Source organism: Myxine glutinosa, chromosome 12 (assembly GCF_964187855.1).
Source record: "Myxine glutinosa chromosome 12, kmMyxGlut1.1, whole genome shotgun sequence".
Lineage (NCBI taxonomy): Eukaryota > Metazoa > Chordata > Myxini > Myxiniformes > Myxinidae > Myxine > Myxine glutinosa.
In genome coordinates, this window is record NC_136272.1 from 41,303,159 (window position 1) to 41,317,071 (window position 13,913).

Consider the following 13,913-nt stretch of genomic DNA (forward strand, 5'->3'; position numbering starts at 1 on the left):
ATTGTAACGTTGTGACGTAAACGCGCCAGGAATCTGGGGCTTGCTAGGCCGCGCTAGGCCACAGGGCTTTATCCCGCCAAAAGATTTCCCCCCTGCACCCGTTCATCTCCGACGTTGCAGTTTGGATAATAGTAGTAATACCATTATATCCAGCATAGTTTATAGCAATATTTGTTCTCTCGTCGCGCCCGTGTCGCTGCTGTTGGCGGCGTGGCGGGCCGTGGGCTGCTATGGCGTCGGGCGAAGCGATCTGCATTACAGCGGATGGCGTGGAGATCCCCGCCGAAATCGTGGAGTTACAGGAGATCGAAGTGGTAACGATTCCGCTGGAAGGAAGTGATTTGGACGAACCGATGACCTTCGGGCCGCTGTCGGGTCCGACCGAGACGCACCAGGAGGTGATTCTTGTTCAGACGCGGGAAGAAGTCGTCGGAGATGAGATGCAAGCCGTGAGCCTCGATCAGATACTTATTCCCGTGCCTACCGGGGACAATGACAATGACGATGGAGAAGACGGAGGGTACCGGCCCACGGAACGGTCCCCCATGTCTGGCTCCGCGTCCGGGGCCGGTTGTGTATCCCCGGTGGGCCAGGCCGCGTGTCCGGCGTCGTCCAGGCTTGGATTTGTTGTCGGGGGCTTGTCCTCCAAAAGTTGTGGGATTAAAAAGGCCAGCAAAAAGTCGAAGGTGTTGGGTGGAAAGCGGGCTGCACCCCACAGCACTATTGCCGTGGTGGATGCTGATAAAAACAGCAAGACGAGCAAATGGGACCACAAGCAAGTTCAGATCAAGACGCCGGAAGGAGACTTCTCAGTCACCGTGTGGGCTGCGGGTAATCAAAGGGTCATTTTCTTTAACGGGGTGTTTGCCATTCATGGCCTGTCTAGTCTTTTCTGCACTGTTTTTATTTTTATTTTCTGTCTTCTAAACTTAAAAACAAGACGTGTTTCTTTTGCTGCACAACCTCACCATAGACGAGCACATGTAGATGACCACAAGACTGGAAAAGAGCAAACTTTACTCCCATGCATAAGAAAGGCTGGAGAGAACAACCGCCCAATTTGTTTGACGTGTAACAGGTAAGTCGGATACCTGGTGTTGGCCTAATGGTTAGGGTGGTGGGCTTGGGATCCTCAGGTCCTGAGTTTGAATCCCGTTGAATTAACGCCAGGTGGGGTTTACTCAGCCTGTCCTCCTTCCGAGGTCGGCAAAATGAGTACCAGATAACTGGTTATGGAGAGGCATTCCATCAGCGGCAGACAGGCCCACTGGAAATGATGCAACCAGCAGCAGCCGGGTGGCTGCACACGAACCAACACCTATTCGTTGACGGTCAACATGAGCTTACGCCCAGTAGACTGTTGTGCGCACTGGAGGAGATGACTTCACCTCTCGACAAAGGGAATCTGGTAGATTTGCTCCGCATGGATTTTCATAAAGCGTTTGATGCAGAGCCTCACGGATGACCTCTCGACAAGGTAGCAACATATGGTTTAGACGGGAAGTTACACAGATAGACTACAGCATTCTTGACGGGGAGACAGCAGAGAGTAATCATTAATGGGACAAGCTCAAGGTGGACTCCAGTTGGGAGTGGCATTCCCTAAGGGAGCATCCTTGGACCTCTGTTTTTATCATGTTCATCAATGAATGAAATTCATTCGTTCATCAATGACCTGCCCAAAATCTTTGAAAAACTGCATGCACATCTTCGCTTGTGACACCAAAGTCTTTGGACAAGTGATGAATATGAATCGAGTTGTATCGCTGCAAGATGACTTGGACAAGACACAGAATTTGTCCAGCACTGAGCAATTGTCTTTCACTGCGAACAAGTGCAAAGTTCTGCATGTGTGGAGGTTTAACTCGAGAAACAATTACTATTTAAACCATACTATACTGCAGTGCAGGAAATTGATTCGGAAAAAGATCTGGGAGTCATCATCAACCGACCTAAGCTTTCACCAACACATTTCATCAACAATCCTAACAGGTAACCCAAAGACTTGGGATCGTTAACAGAACTTTCTCTTGCATTGCACCGAGGATGCTAACCGTGATTTTCACAATTCTGGTCAAACCCCTGTTGGAATACGTAAATCTCTTATTGCAGATTCATAAGACCGATGGAAATAAGATGGAGTCCAAAGGTGAGCAACCCGCTTGGTTCCTGAACTACGTCGCCAATCATACGAGAAGCGCCTGGAGACACGACATCTGCATTGGCTCCATTATAGATGTCGAAGGGGTGACATGATGCAAGATGTGCATGATGTGCAAGTTACAAGCCATTTCTTGAGTCAGCTTGGAGTCGACGACTGGAATAAACTCCCCCCAACAATTAGTTGAGGCCTTAAACGTCACTGCGTTCAAAAACAAGCCGGATACTATCTGGGCTCAATTTAGATTCCAGACCGCTAGTCCTTGGCTCATGCGCAGTTTTTTTTTTTTTTTGTATACTGAATCGAGGCTCGTGAAAGAATTAACATTTACTTCACAAACAAATCAACCAGACAAACAAAATATATAAAAAGAGGGAGCGGAAGACAAGATGGGGAGAGAAGGGGAAGCACACAAACACAACATTTGAGAGCAGGGAGATGTGTGGGAGGGAGAGGGCTTGGGGGGAGGAGGCGTGGGAAGGCGGGGGGGGGGGGGGGGTGGGAGAAGTATAAAACACAAGGACACCAAGGACTTCCAGGACAGAAGTTGGTATTTCAAAAAAGTGGAATTGGGGTGAAATTAGCGGGGGTAGAAAAGATCAAGGTTTTGGATGGGGGAAGATAAGAGATGGTGGTGAACAGCTATTTTAAAGACCTGGAGGGTGGAGTGGGATTGAAGAGAGTGAGGGAGTTTGTTCCAGAGGCGGGAGAAAAGAGGAATGAAGGAGTGAAGGTGAGCAGAGAGTCTTGATTTTGGCAGTTTAACCATAAGAGGGTTGCAGGCAGATCTTGTGCGACCTGTAGGAATATTTGGGGGACAGAGCCCAGAGAGAGCTGGGGGGGCAAGGCCAGAGAGGAGTCGGTAGAAGACGGAAAGACCACCAACCTGCCTGCGGTGAGTGAGTGAGAGGCCCTTGGAGTTAGCTTCATCGTGGGAGATTCCAATGATTCTGAATGCTTTGGTTTCAAGAGCATGAAGACGAGCTAGGTGTGAGGCAGGAGCACCAGCCCAGAGGGGAGAGCAGTATTCCATTGAGCTGCGGATGAAAGCCTTGTATGTGGTGAGGAGCTCAGGTGTGCCAAGGAAGGACTTCACACGACGGTTAAAAGTTAACGTAACAGTCCAGGCCAGGATATCACGGGATACCACCGACTTTCGCGGAAACTGATATGTGACATGCGAGGTGTGAGAGACACAAAGTCAGCAAATCGAAATGAAGCCTCAACTCAAAGTAGCTGTTGTAGCCACAGGAAGAAAACAGCATTATTTTCCATTATTACACGAATCGGGTTCCATTTGTGCCGATTGGTACTTTTCCATTAATTTTCCTTTATTTTTCAGGATCAACCTGAATGTTGGGAGGGAAACAAGAATGTGTTGATTCGCAAGGTCATCATTGCCTCCCTCGTCTTCATGTTCATTAGCAAACCATCACTTTGTTGAAGTTTATAAAAAATATTTATATTTATAAAATGAACCGAATCGGTTGCACTATGATGCTTGCCTTTGTTTATGCGACCATTGTTTGCTTTGCTTTGCTTTGCTCATGTGTTCTTGAGTTCATGTTAACAAAATGCAATCGGTCATCCCACATGTGCACCTGTTTTAATTTGTGCGTTGGTTATCAATATGAATGTTTTTTTTGTGGATAATAATCTTTCATTCGGACCGTTTGACGTCTCGTTTTGTGAATTCGTGCACCTTTGCACACTTGTACATGGACTTGCGGTGTGTGCGCTTGCTCGTGTGCATTTGATTGCTTTAGGTTCATTGGCGATTTCGAACGACAAAAAGATGGGATGCGCTTGATGGCAATGCAAGGGAACAGGAAAACAAACAAACGATGTAAATAAAAAAAAGATCACGTCTGCACCTGCAAATGAGAAGAAAGACTTGGCCGACACATTAATGAATGCAAAGTGCGATGTGATAACAGCTTGCCTTGGATGTCTGAAGTGAATACGTGTATTATGTGACCATAAACGCAGCGTTTCACTTTTGAAGGTTTTGATCATGTGAATAGGAAGCAATCTTACACTTGTCCTCGACTCTTGCCAATTTAAAATGACAGGTTTTTGTCCCCCGTCGCACCGCGGAGCGAAAGGACTATGGTTTTCCCCTCCTTCCGTGCGTGTGTGCGTGCGTACGTGCACTGCAATATCTTTATAAAAGTAAGCGAAGGACCGAATTCTAATTTGGTGTGTGGGTGCAACTAGGCATACGGAAGAACCCTATTGAAAATTAGGTCGCCACGTCAAAATCCAAGATGGCTGTCACCATATCTAAACCTTGTGATCTTGAAAAGTAAATGTCTAAACCTTGTGAGCGGAATATCTTGAAAAATAAATGAAGTACCAACTTCTAATCTGGTGTGTGGGTGTATCTCGGCATAAGGAAGAACGCTATTGAAAATTGGGTCGCCACGTCAAAATCCAAGATGGCCGCCTTGCGTCTTCCACTTTGTCAACTCGCATCACTTCACCGGCGGGGGACCTAGGCGTAACGCTTGTTATTTAACTTTTCAGACGATGTAATTCTGCACTTTGCACATTTCATGAGAAATTGTAGCAAGGTATTGCAGTTGCAAAAATGGAGGTAGGGGAAGCAAAGACACGCATGGTGCACGATTGTCTGTCTGCTGGGTACGATTGTCTGTCTGCTGAGTGGGTGCGATGGTCTGTCTGCTGGGTGGGTGCGAAGGTCTGTCTGCTGGGTGGGTGCGATGGTCTGTCTGCTGGGTGGGTGTGATGGTCTGTCTGCTGTGTGGGTGTGATGGTCTGTCTGCTGTGTGGGTGTGATGGTCTGTCTGCTGGGTGGGTGTGATGGTCTGTCTGCTGGGTGGGTGTGATGGTCTGTCTGCTGTGTGGGTGTGATGGTCTGTCTGCTGGGTGTGTGTGATGGTCTGTCTGCTGGGTGGGTGTGATGGTCTGTCTGCTGGGTGGGTGTGATGGTCTGTCTGCTGTGTGGGTGTGATGGTCTGTCTGCTGTGTGGGTGTGATGGTCTGTCTGCTGGGTGGGTGTGATGGTCTGTCTGCTGGGTGGGTGTGATGGTCTGTCTGCTGGGTGGGTGTGATGGTCTGTCTGCTGTGTGGGTGTGATGGTCTGTCTGCTGGGTGGGTGTGATGGTCTGTCTGCTGGGTGGGTGTGATGGTCTGTCTGCTGGGTGGGTGTGATGGTCTGTCTGCTGTGTGGGTGTGATGGTCTGTCTGCTGTGTGGGTGTGATGGACTGTCTGCTGGGTGGGTGTGATGGTCTGTCTGCTGGGTGGGTGTGATGGTCTGCCTGCTGGGTGGGTGTGATTGTCTGTCTGCTGGGTGGGTGCGATGGTCTGTCTGCTGGGTGGGTGCGATGGTCTGTCTGCTGGGTGGGTGTGATGCTCTGTCTGCTGGGTGGGTGTGATTGTCTGTCTGCTGGGTGGGTGCGATGGTCTGTCTGCTGGGTGGGTGCGATGGTCTGTCTGCTGGGTGGGTGCGATGGTCTGTCTGCTGGGTGGGTGCGATGGTCTCTGCTGGGTGGGTGCGATGGTCTGTCTTGTTTGTCTGTGTGATGGTCCCTTTGCTGGGTATGTGCGATGGTCCCTTTGCTGGGTATGTGCGATGGTCTGTATGTCTTGGTCGGTGCGATGGTCTGTCTGTTTTGTTTGTTTGTATGTGTGTCTGGGTGGGTGCGATTGTAGGTCTGGGTGTGTGCGATGATCTTGTCTCTGTCTGGATGGGTGAGATGGTATGTCTGTATGTGTGGGTGGATGCCATGGTATGTCTGGGTGGGTGTGACGGTTTGTCTATATGTCTGGGTGGGTGTAATGGTCTGCCTGTTTGTATGTCTGGGTGGGTGCAATGGTCTGTTTATATGTCTGGGTGGGTGCGATTGTTGGTCTGGGTGGGTGCATTTGTTGGTCTGGGTGGTTGCGATTGTAGGTCTGGGTGGGTGTGATTGTATGTCTTGGTGGGTGAAATGGTCTATCTGTATGTCTGGGTGGGTGTGATGGTCTGTCTATGTCTGTGTGGTGCGATGGTCTGGGTGGGTGCGATGGTATGTCTGGTTGGGTGCGATTGTGCATCTAGGTGGGTGCGATTGTGCGTCTGGGTCGGTGCGATTGCACGTCTGGGTGGGTGCGATTGTACGTCTGGGTGGGTGCGATTGTACGTCTGGGTGGGTGTGATTGTACGTCTGGGTGGGTGTGATTGTACGTCTGGGTGGGTGCGATTGTACGTCTGGGTGGGTGCGATTGTACGTCTGGGTGGGTGCGATTGTACGTCTGGGTGGGTGCGATTGTACGTCTGGGTGGGTGCGATTGTACGTCTGGGTGGGTGCGATTGTATGTCTGTGTGGGTACAATGGCCTGTCTGTTTGTCTGGGTGGGTGCGATGGTCTGTCTGTTTGTCTGGGTGGGTGGGTGCGTTGGGCTGTCTATGTCAGGGTGGGTGTGATGGTTTGTCCATACGTCTGGGTGGGTACGATTGTTGGTCTGGGTGGGTGTGTTTGGTCTGGGTAGGTGTGTTTGGTCTGGGTAGGTGTGTTTGGTCTGGGTGGGTGTGTTTGGTCTCGGTGGTTGCGTTTGTAGGTCTGGGTGGGTGCGATTGTACGTCTGGGTGGGTGCGATTGTTTTGTCTGTGTGGGTGCAATTGTACGTCTGTGTGTGTGCGATTGCACGTCTGGGTGGGTGTGATTGCACGTCTGGGTGGGTGTGATTGCACGTCTGGGTGGGTGTGATTGCACGTCTGGGTGGGTGTGATTGCACGTCTGGGTGGGTGCGATTGCACGTCTGGGTGGGTGCGATTGCACGTCTGGGTGGGTGCGATTGCACGTCTGGGTGGGTGCGATTGCACGTCTGGGTGGGTGCGATTGTACGTCTGGGTGGGTGCGATTGTACGTCTGGGTGGGTGCGATTGCACGTCTGGGTGGGTGCGATTGCACGTCTGGGTGGGTGCGATTGTACGTCTGGGTGGGTGCGATTGTACGTCTGGGTGGGTGCGACTGTACGTCTGGGTGGGTGCGACTGTACGTCTGGGTGGGTGCGACTACGTCTGGGTGGGTGCGACTGTACGTCTGGGTGGGTGCGATTGTACGTCTGGGTGGGTGCGATTGTACGTCTGGGTGGGTGCGACTGTACGTCTGGGTGGGTGCGACTGTACGTCTGGGTGGGTGCGATTGTACGTCTGGGTGGGTGCGATTGTATGTCTTTGTCTGGGTGGGTGCGATGGTCTGGGTGGGTGAGTGCGTTGGGCTGTCTATGTCAGGTTGGGTGTGATGGTTTGTCCATACGTCTGGGTGGGTGCGATTGTTGGTCTGGGTGGGTGTGTTTGGTCTGGGTGGGTGTGTTTGGTCTGTGTGGGTGCGATTGCACGTCTGGGTGGGTGTGATTGCACGTCTGGGTGGGTGTGATTGCACGTCTGGGTGGATGTGATTGCACGTCTGGGTGGGTGTGATTGCACGTCTGGGTGGGTGTGATTGCACGTCTGGGTGGGTGCGATGGTCTGTCTGTTTGTCTGGGTGGGTGCGTTGGGCTGTCTATGTCAGGGTGGGTGCGTTGGGCTGTCTATGTCAGGGTGGGTGTGATGGTTTGTCCATACGTCTGGGTGGGTACGATTGTTGGTCTGGGTGGGTGTGTTTGGTCTGGGTGGGTGTGTTTGGTCTAGGTGGGCGTGTTTGGTCTGGGTGGTTGCGTTTGTAGGTCTGGGTGGGTGTGATTGCACGTCTGGGTGGGTGTGATTGCACGTCTGTGTGGGTGTGATTGCACGTCTGGGTGGGTGTGATTGCACGTCTGGGTGGGTGTGATTGCACGTCTGTGTGGGTGTGATTGCACGTCTGTGTGGGTGTGATTGCACGTCTGGGTGGGTGTGATTGCACGTCTGGGTGGGTGTGATTGCACGTCTGGGTGGGTGTGATTGCACGTCTGGGTGGGTGTGATTGCACGTCTGGGTGGGTGTGATTGCACGTCTGGGTGGGTGTGATTGCACGTCTGGGTGGGTGTGATTGCACGTCTGGGTGGGTGTGGTTGTATGTCTGGGTGGGTACAATGGCCTGTCTGTTTGTCTGGGGGGGTGCGATGGTCTGTCTGTTTGTCTGGGTGGGTGCGATGGTCTGTCTGTCTGTCTGGGTGGGTGTGATGGTCTGTATGTTTGTCTGGGTGGGTGTGATGGTCTGTTTGTATGTCTGGGTGGGTGCTATGGGCTGTCTATGTCAGGGTGGGTGTGATGGTTTGTCCATATGTCTGGGTGGGTACGATTGTACGTCAGGGTGGGTGCGATTGTACGTCTGGGTGGGTGCGATTACACGTCTGGTTGGGTGCGATGGGCTGTCTATGTCAGGGTGGGTGTGATGGTTTGTCCATATGTCTGGGTGGGTACGATTGTACATCTGGGTGGGTGCGATTGTACGTCTGGGTGGGTGCGATTATACGTCTGGATGGGTGCGATGGTCTGTCTGTATGTCTGTGTGGGTGCAATGGTCTGTCTATCTATGTCTTGGTGGGTGCGATTGTAGGTCTTGGTGGGTGCGATTGTAGGTCTGGGTGGGTGCAATTGTAGATCTGGGTGGGTGCAATTGTAGGTCTGGGTGGGTACGATTGTAGGTCTGTGTGGGTGTGATTGTAGGTCTGAGTCAGTGCGTTTGTACGTCTGGGTGGGTGCAATTGTACATCTGGGTGGGTGCGATGGCCTGTCTGTATGCCTGAGTGGGTGTGTTGGTCTGTCTGTCTGTATGAGTCGGTGTGATGGTTTGTGTGTATGTCTGGGTGGTTGTGATGCTCTGTTTGTATGTCTGGGTGGGTGTGATTGTCTTTCTGTATGTCTTGATGGGTGCGATGGTCTGTCTATGTCAGGATGGGTGCAATTGTAGGTCTTGGTGGGTGTGATTGTACGTCTGGGTGGGGGCGAAGGGCGGTGGTCTGTCTGTATGCCTGAGTGGGTTCGATGGTTTGTCTGTATGTCTGGGTGGGTGCGATGGTCTGTCTGCATGTCTGGGTGGGTGCCGTGGTCTGTCTATGTCTGGGTGGGTGCGGTGGTCTGTCCGTATGTCTGGGTGGGTGCGGTGGTTTGTCTGGATGTCTGGGTGGGTGCGATGGAACATCTTTTTATGTCTGGGTGAGTGTGAATCTCTGTTTGTCTGGGTGGGTGAGATGCTCTGTTTCTCTGTATGTCTGGGTGGGTGCAATGCTCTATCTGTATGTGTGGGTGGGTGTGATGGGCTGTCTGTTTGTTACTTGCAAAATCGAAGATTTTTCAAGTATATTGGTCGGTTGTGTTTGTGACTCTGTTTGTTTGTTTGTCACCGGCCTACAGGTCACAATTTTCAACCGATCTTCACCAAACTTCACCAAGTGGTAGAGTTGGTCAAATGCCAGAAGCCTATTGTTTTTGGGGTCAATAGGTCAAAAGGTCAACATAGGCCAAAGGTCACCAACTTTGCTAAATTTCTAAAATCCTCAATTTTCATCCGATTGACTTGAAATCTGAAGACCACTTGCATATCTGGTCATTGAATTCAACCACCAATAATTTTTGAGGTCAACATAGGCCAAATGGTCAACATAGGCCAAATTTCTAAAATCCTCAATTTTCATCCAATTGACTTGAAATTTGGAGAGGACCTGCACATCTGGTCACTGAATTCAACCACCAAGTATTCTTGAGGTCAACATAAGCCAAATGGTCAACATAGGCCAAATTTCTAAAATCCTCAATTTTCATCCAATTGACTTGAAATTTGAAGACCACTTGCATATCTGGTCACTGAATTCAACCACCAAGTATTTTTGAGGTCAACATAGGCCAAATTTCTAAAATCCTCAATTTTCATCCAATTGACTTGAAATTTGAAGAGGACTTGCATATCTGGTCACTGACTTCAACCACCAAGTGTTCTTGAGGTCAACATAGGCCAAAAGGTCAACATGGGCCAAATTTCTAAAATCGTCACTTTTCATCCTGTTGACCCGAGCTTTGATCAAGATTGTAAATTTAAATCTTCATGAAATGGCCAATTTGCTGTATCAATGGTAAACTTTTGGGGGAGGGCGTATTTTGCAAGTATCGTGCTACGCATGACGTTTTCTTGTTTGCTTGTCTGTTTGTCACCGGCCTGCAGGTCACAATTCTAAACCGATCGTCACGAAACTTCACTAAGTTGTATAGGTCGTCCCAATTGAGAAGCCTATTGTTTATGGGGTCAAAGGTCATCTCGAGGTCAAATTTCTAAAATCGCCATTTTAAATCCGATTGACTTGAAAATTGAATAGCATTTGTATATTGAGTCACTAAATTGGGAAATTAACTATTTTTGATGTCAAAAGGTCAAAGGTCAATGCTAAGTCAAACTTTTAAAATCATCGATTTTCATCTGAAAAACCGTCAATTTTCTTCTGATTGACTTGAAAATAGAACAGCATTTGCATATTGCGTCGCTGAATTGGGAAACCAACTATTTTTTTTGGATGAAAGGTCAAAGGTCAATTCGAGGTCAAACCTCCAAAATCATGAATTTTCATCTGAAAACCCATCAATTTTCGTCCAATTGACTTGAAAATTGAACAGCATTTGTATAGTGCCTCAATGAATTGGGAAACCAACTATTTTTGAGGTCAAAGGTCAACTTAAGGTCAAACTTCTGAAATCATTTTTCATCTGAAAAATCATCACTTTTCATCCCGTTGACCCGAGCTTTGATCAAGATCGTAAATTTTAATCTTCATGAAATGGACAATTTGCTGTATCAATGGAATTTTTTTCTTGGGGGGTGGGTAGGGGCCGGATTTTGCAAGTATAGTGCTCTGCATGACGCCTTCTTGTTTGTCTGTTTGTCGCCGGCCTACAGGTCACAATTCTAAACCGATCGTCACCAAACTTCACCAAGTTGTAGAGGTCGTCCCAATTGAGAAGCCTATTGATTGTGAGGTCAAAGGTCATCTTGTGAAATTTCTAAAATCACCATTTTTAATCCAATTGACTTGAAAATTGAACAGCATTTGTATATTGAGTTACTAAATTGGGAAACCAACTATGTTTGAGGTCAGAAGGTCAAAGGTCAACTCAAGGTCAAATATCCAAAATCATCAATTTTCATCCCATTGACTTGGAAATTGAACAGCATTTGCATATTGAGTCACTGAATTGGGAAACGCACTATTTTGAGGTCAAAAGGTCAAAGGTCGATGCTAAGTCAAACTTTTAAAATCATCAATTTTCATCTGAAAAATTGTCACTTCAATTTTCATCCGATTGACCTGAGCTTTGATCAAGATCGTCAATTTTAATCTTGATGAAATGGACCATTTGCTGGATCAATGTCAACCTTTTTTGGGGAAGGGGGTGGATTTTGCAAGTATCGTGCTCTGCATGACGTCTTCTTGTTTGTCCACAAATAAATATGATTTTCTCAGCAACCATTGGTCCGCTTGACAGGAAATTTTCACCAGAGGTGCAACTCCACCGATATAATTTTTAATGCTTATTATCTTGAAAAAACTGAAAACCTTTGCACCTCCATATCTCCGAAAACGCTGAATAGAAAAAATTGAGACATGGCTCAATGTAAAGAACTCTCCATGGGGAATAAAATGTGTTAATGATGATGTTGTAGGAGTTACAGGCAACAAAAGGCTGAAACTTCTTGAATAGCTCAAGGCTCCTTTATTCCAAAAAACCTTTTAAATCCAAACCGGAACTCACCTAAAAAAAGCCCACCGTCACTTCCGCCCGATCCTCTTAAAGGGGCGTGGCTCCAATAACCGAGCGCACGCAACACCCATACCGTCAATAATCCCATTGGTAACGTGACAGTGAATTATGAACAACCCAGCCTTTATGGGGTGTGCCTCCATTATGACGTCATAATTCAACGAGTACAAAACTTAATCCGATTCAGATTAAATTGATTGAACATCATCGAGGGATAAATTGGTGGAGGGGAAAAATAATGATGATGTCATCGGTCACGTGGTTCGTCCGCCACATTTGTTTTCACACAAAAGCTTTAAAAACTACTGAAAACCCTGTTTCTCCAAAACGGCTGAACAACAACATACAACAACATGCATTTTAAGGCCATTTTCCCTGCTAGAGCGGGCGTTAGCCTTGCGGTCCCCATGACAGTCTCCTCCATTTTGCCCTATTTTCTGCATCTCTCTTTGTTAACCCCCTTGACCGCATTTCTTCTTCCACCATCTTTAGCCAAGTCTTTCTCGGTCTTCCCCGTCCTCCACTTCCTTCCACATTCATTTCCATCACTCTTCTCAACCAGTCACTTTCATCCTTCCTCAACACATGACCAAACCATCTCAACCTATTCCTCTTTTTTTTTCTTTTTTTTTTGTATACAGAGTCGAGGTTCGTGAAAGAGCTAACATTTATCAAACAAACAAATCAAACAAACAAGCAAACAAAGTACATAAAAAGGGGAGCGGTCGACAAGATGGGGAGAGAAGGGGAGGAAGCACACAAACACAACATTTGAGAGCAGGGACATCGGGAGATGTGTGGGAGGGAGAGGGCCTGGGGGGAGGCAGGAAAGGTATAAAACGCAAGGACACCAAGGACTTCCAGGAAAGAAGTCGGCACCTCAAAAAATTGGATTTGGGGTGAAATTAGCGGGGGTAGAAAAGATCAAGGTTTTGGATTGGGGAAGATAAGAGATGGTGGTGAACAGCCGTTTTAAAGACCTGGAGGGAGGAGTGGGATTGAAGAGAGTGGGGGAGTTTGTTCCAGAGGCAGGAGAAAAGAGGAATGAAGGAGTGAAGGTGAGCAGAGAGTCTTGATTTTGGCAGTTTAACCATAAGAGGGTTGCAGGCAGATCTTGTGCGACCTGTAGGAATATTTGGGGGACAGAGCCCAGAGAGAGCTGGGGGAGCAAGGCCGGAGAGGAGTCGGTAGAAGACGGAAAGACCACCAACCTGCCTGCGGTGAGTAAGTGAAAGGCCCTCGGAGATAGCGTCATCACAGGAGATTCGAATGATTCTGAACGCTTTGGTTTCAACAGCGTGAAGAGGAGCTAGGTGTGAGGAGGAGCACCAGCCCATAGGGGAGACAGTACTCAATTGAGCTGCGGATGAAAGCCTTGTATATGGTGAGGAGCTCAGTTGTGCCAAGAAAGCACTTCGCACGACGGAGGATGCCCAGTCGGCGACTGGCTTTGAAGGCCAGCTTGGAAATGTGGTTTTCTCAGGAAAGATCATGGCAGATAGTGAGACCCAAAAGCTTGAGTGACAGAATTTCTTGGAGAGGATTATTCAGAAAGTAGATGGGAGGGTTGTCCAGTCGGTCGTTTCGGAGAGACATCGTAAGAGTGTGAGATTTGTCAGGATTGAAAGACATGTTCCACTTGTTTTCGCAGTCTGTGATTTTGTCCAGGTCTGCAGAGAGTGAGGAGGCTGCAGACTGCCGATCTGAGGGATGAGGAAGGGAGCGGCAGAGAGTGGAGTCATCAGCAAAGAGATAAAGAGGATTTTTAAGAGAGTCAGAGAGATCATTGATGAAGACCAGAAAAAGCACAAGGCCCAGAACACTGCCTTGGGGAACTCCAGCCTGAACAGGAAGAGGAGATGAGAGAAACCCATTCAGGGCCACACGTTGACTACGACTAGAGAGGAAGTCCGCCAGCCATGCGTGGAGATTTCCATGGATACCAAAGGAGGATAGTTTGGTGAGCAGAGCGGGGTGCCAGACCGTATCAAAGGCACGTGATATGTCGAGGGAGACAGCTCTAATTTCCAGTTTGGCATTGAGGACCTCCATCCATTGTTGAGACAGCAGAAGCA

General features: G+C 48.6%; 1 protein-coding gene across 8 annotated transcripts in view; it reads left to right on the forward strand.

The window, feature by feature from the left end:
- Positions 1-13,913, forward strand: part of LOC137437939 (transcription factor YY2) — an 83,060-nt gene continuing 69,147 nt past the window's right edge. For 4 of the 8 annotated variants that reach the window (XM_068132708.2, XM_068132710.2, XM_078766765.1 and 1 more), the window contains exon 1: positions 14-831. In XM_068132708.2, coding sequence (XP_067988809.1) covers positions 231-831 — 601 coding nt within the window. In that variant the 5' untranslated portion in view covers positions 14-230. Of the gene's footprint in view, positions 832-13,913 lie in introns of all 8 variants that reach the window. The other 4 variants (XM_068132707.2, XM_068132709.2, XM_068132711.2 and 1 more) reach the window with 2 other exon arrangements.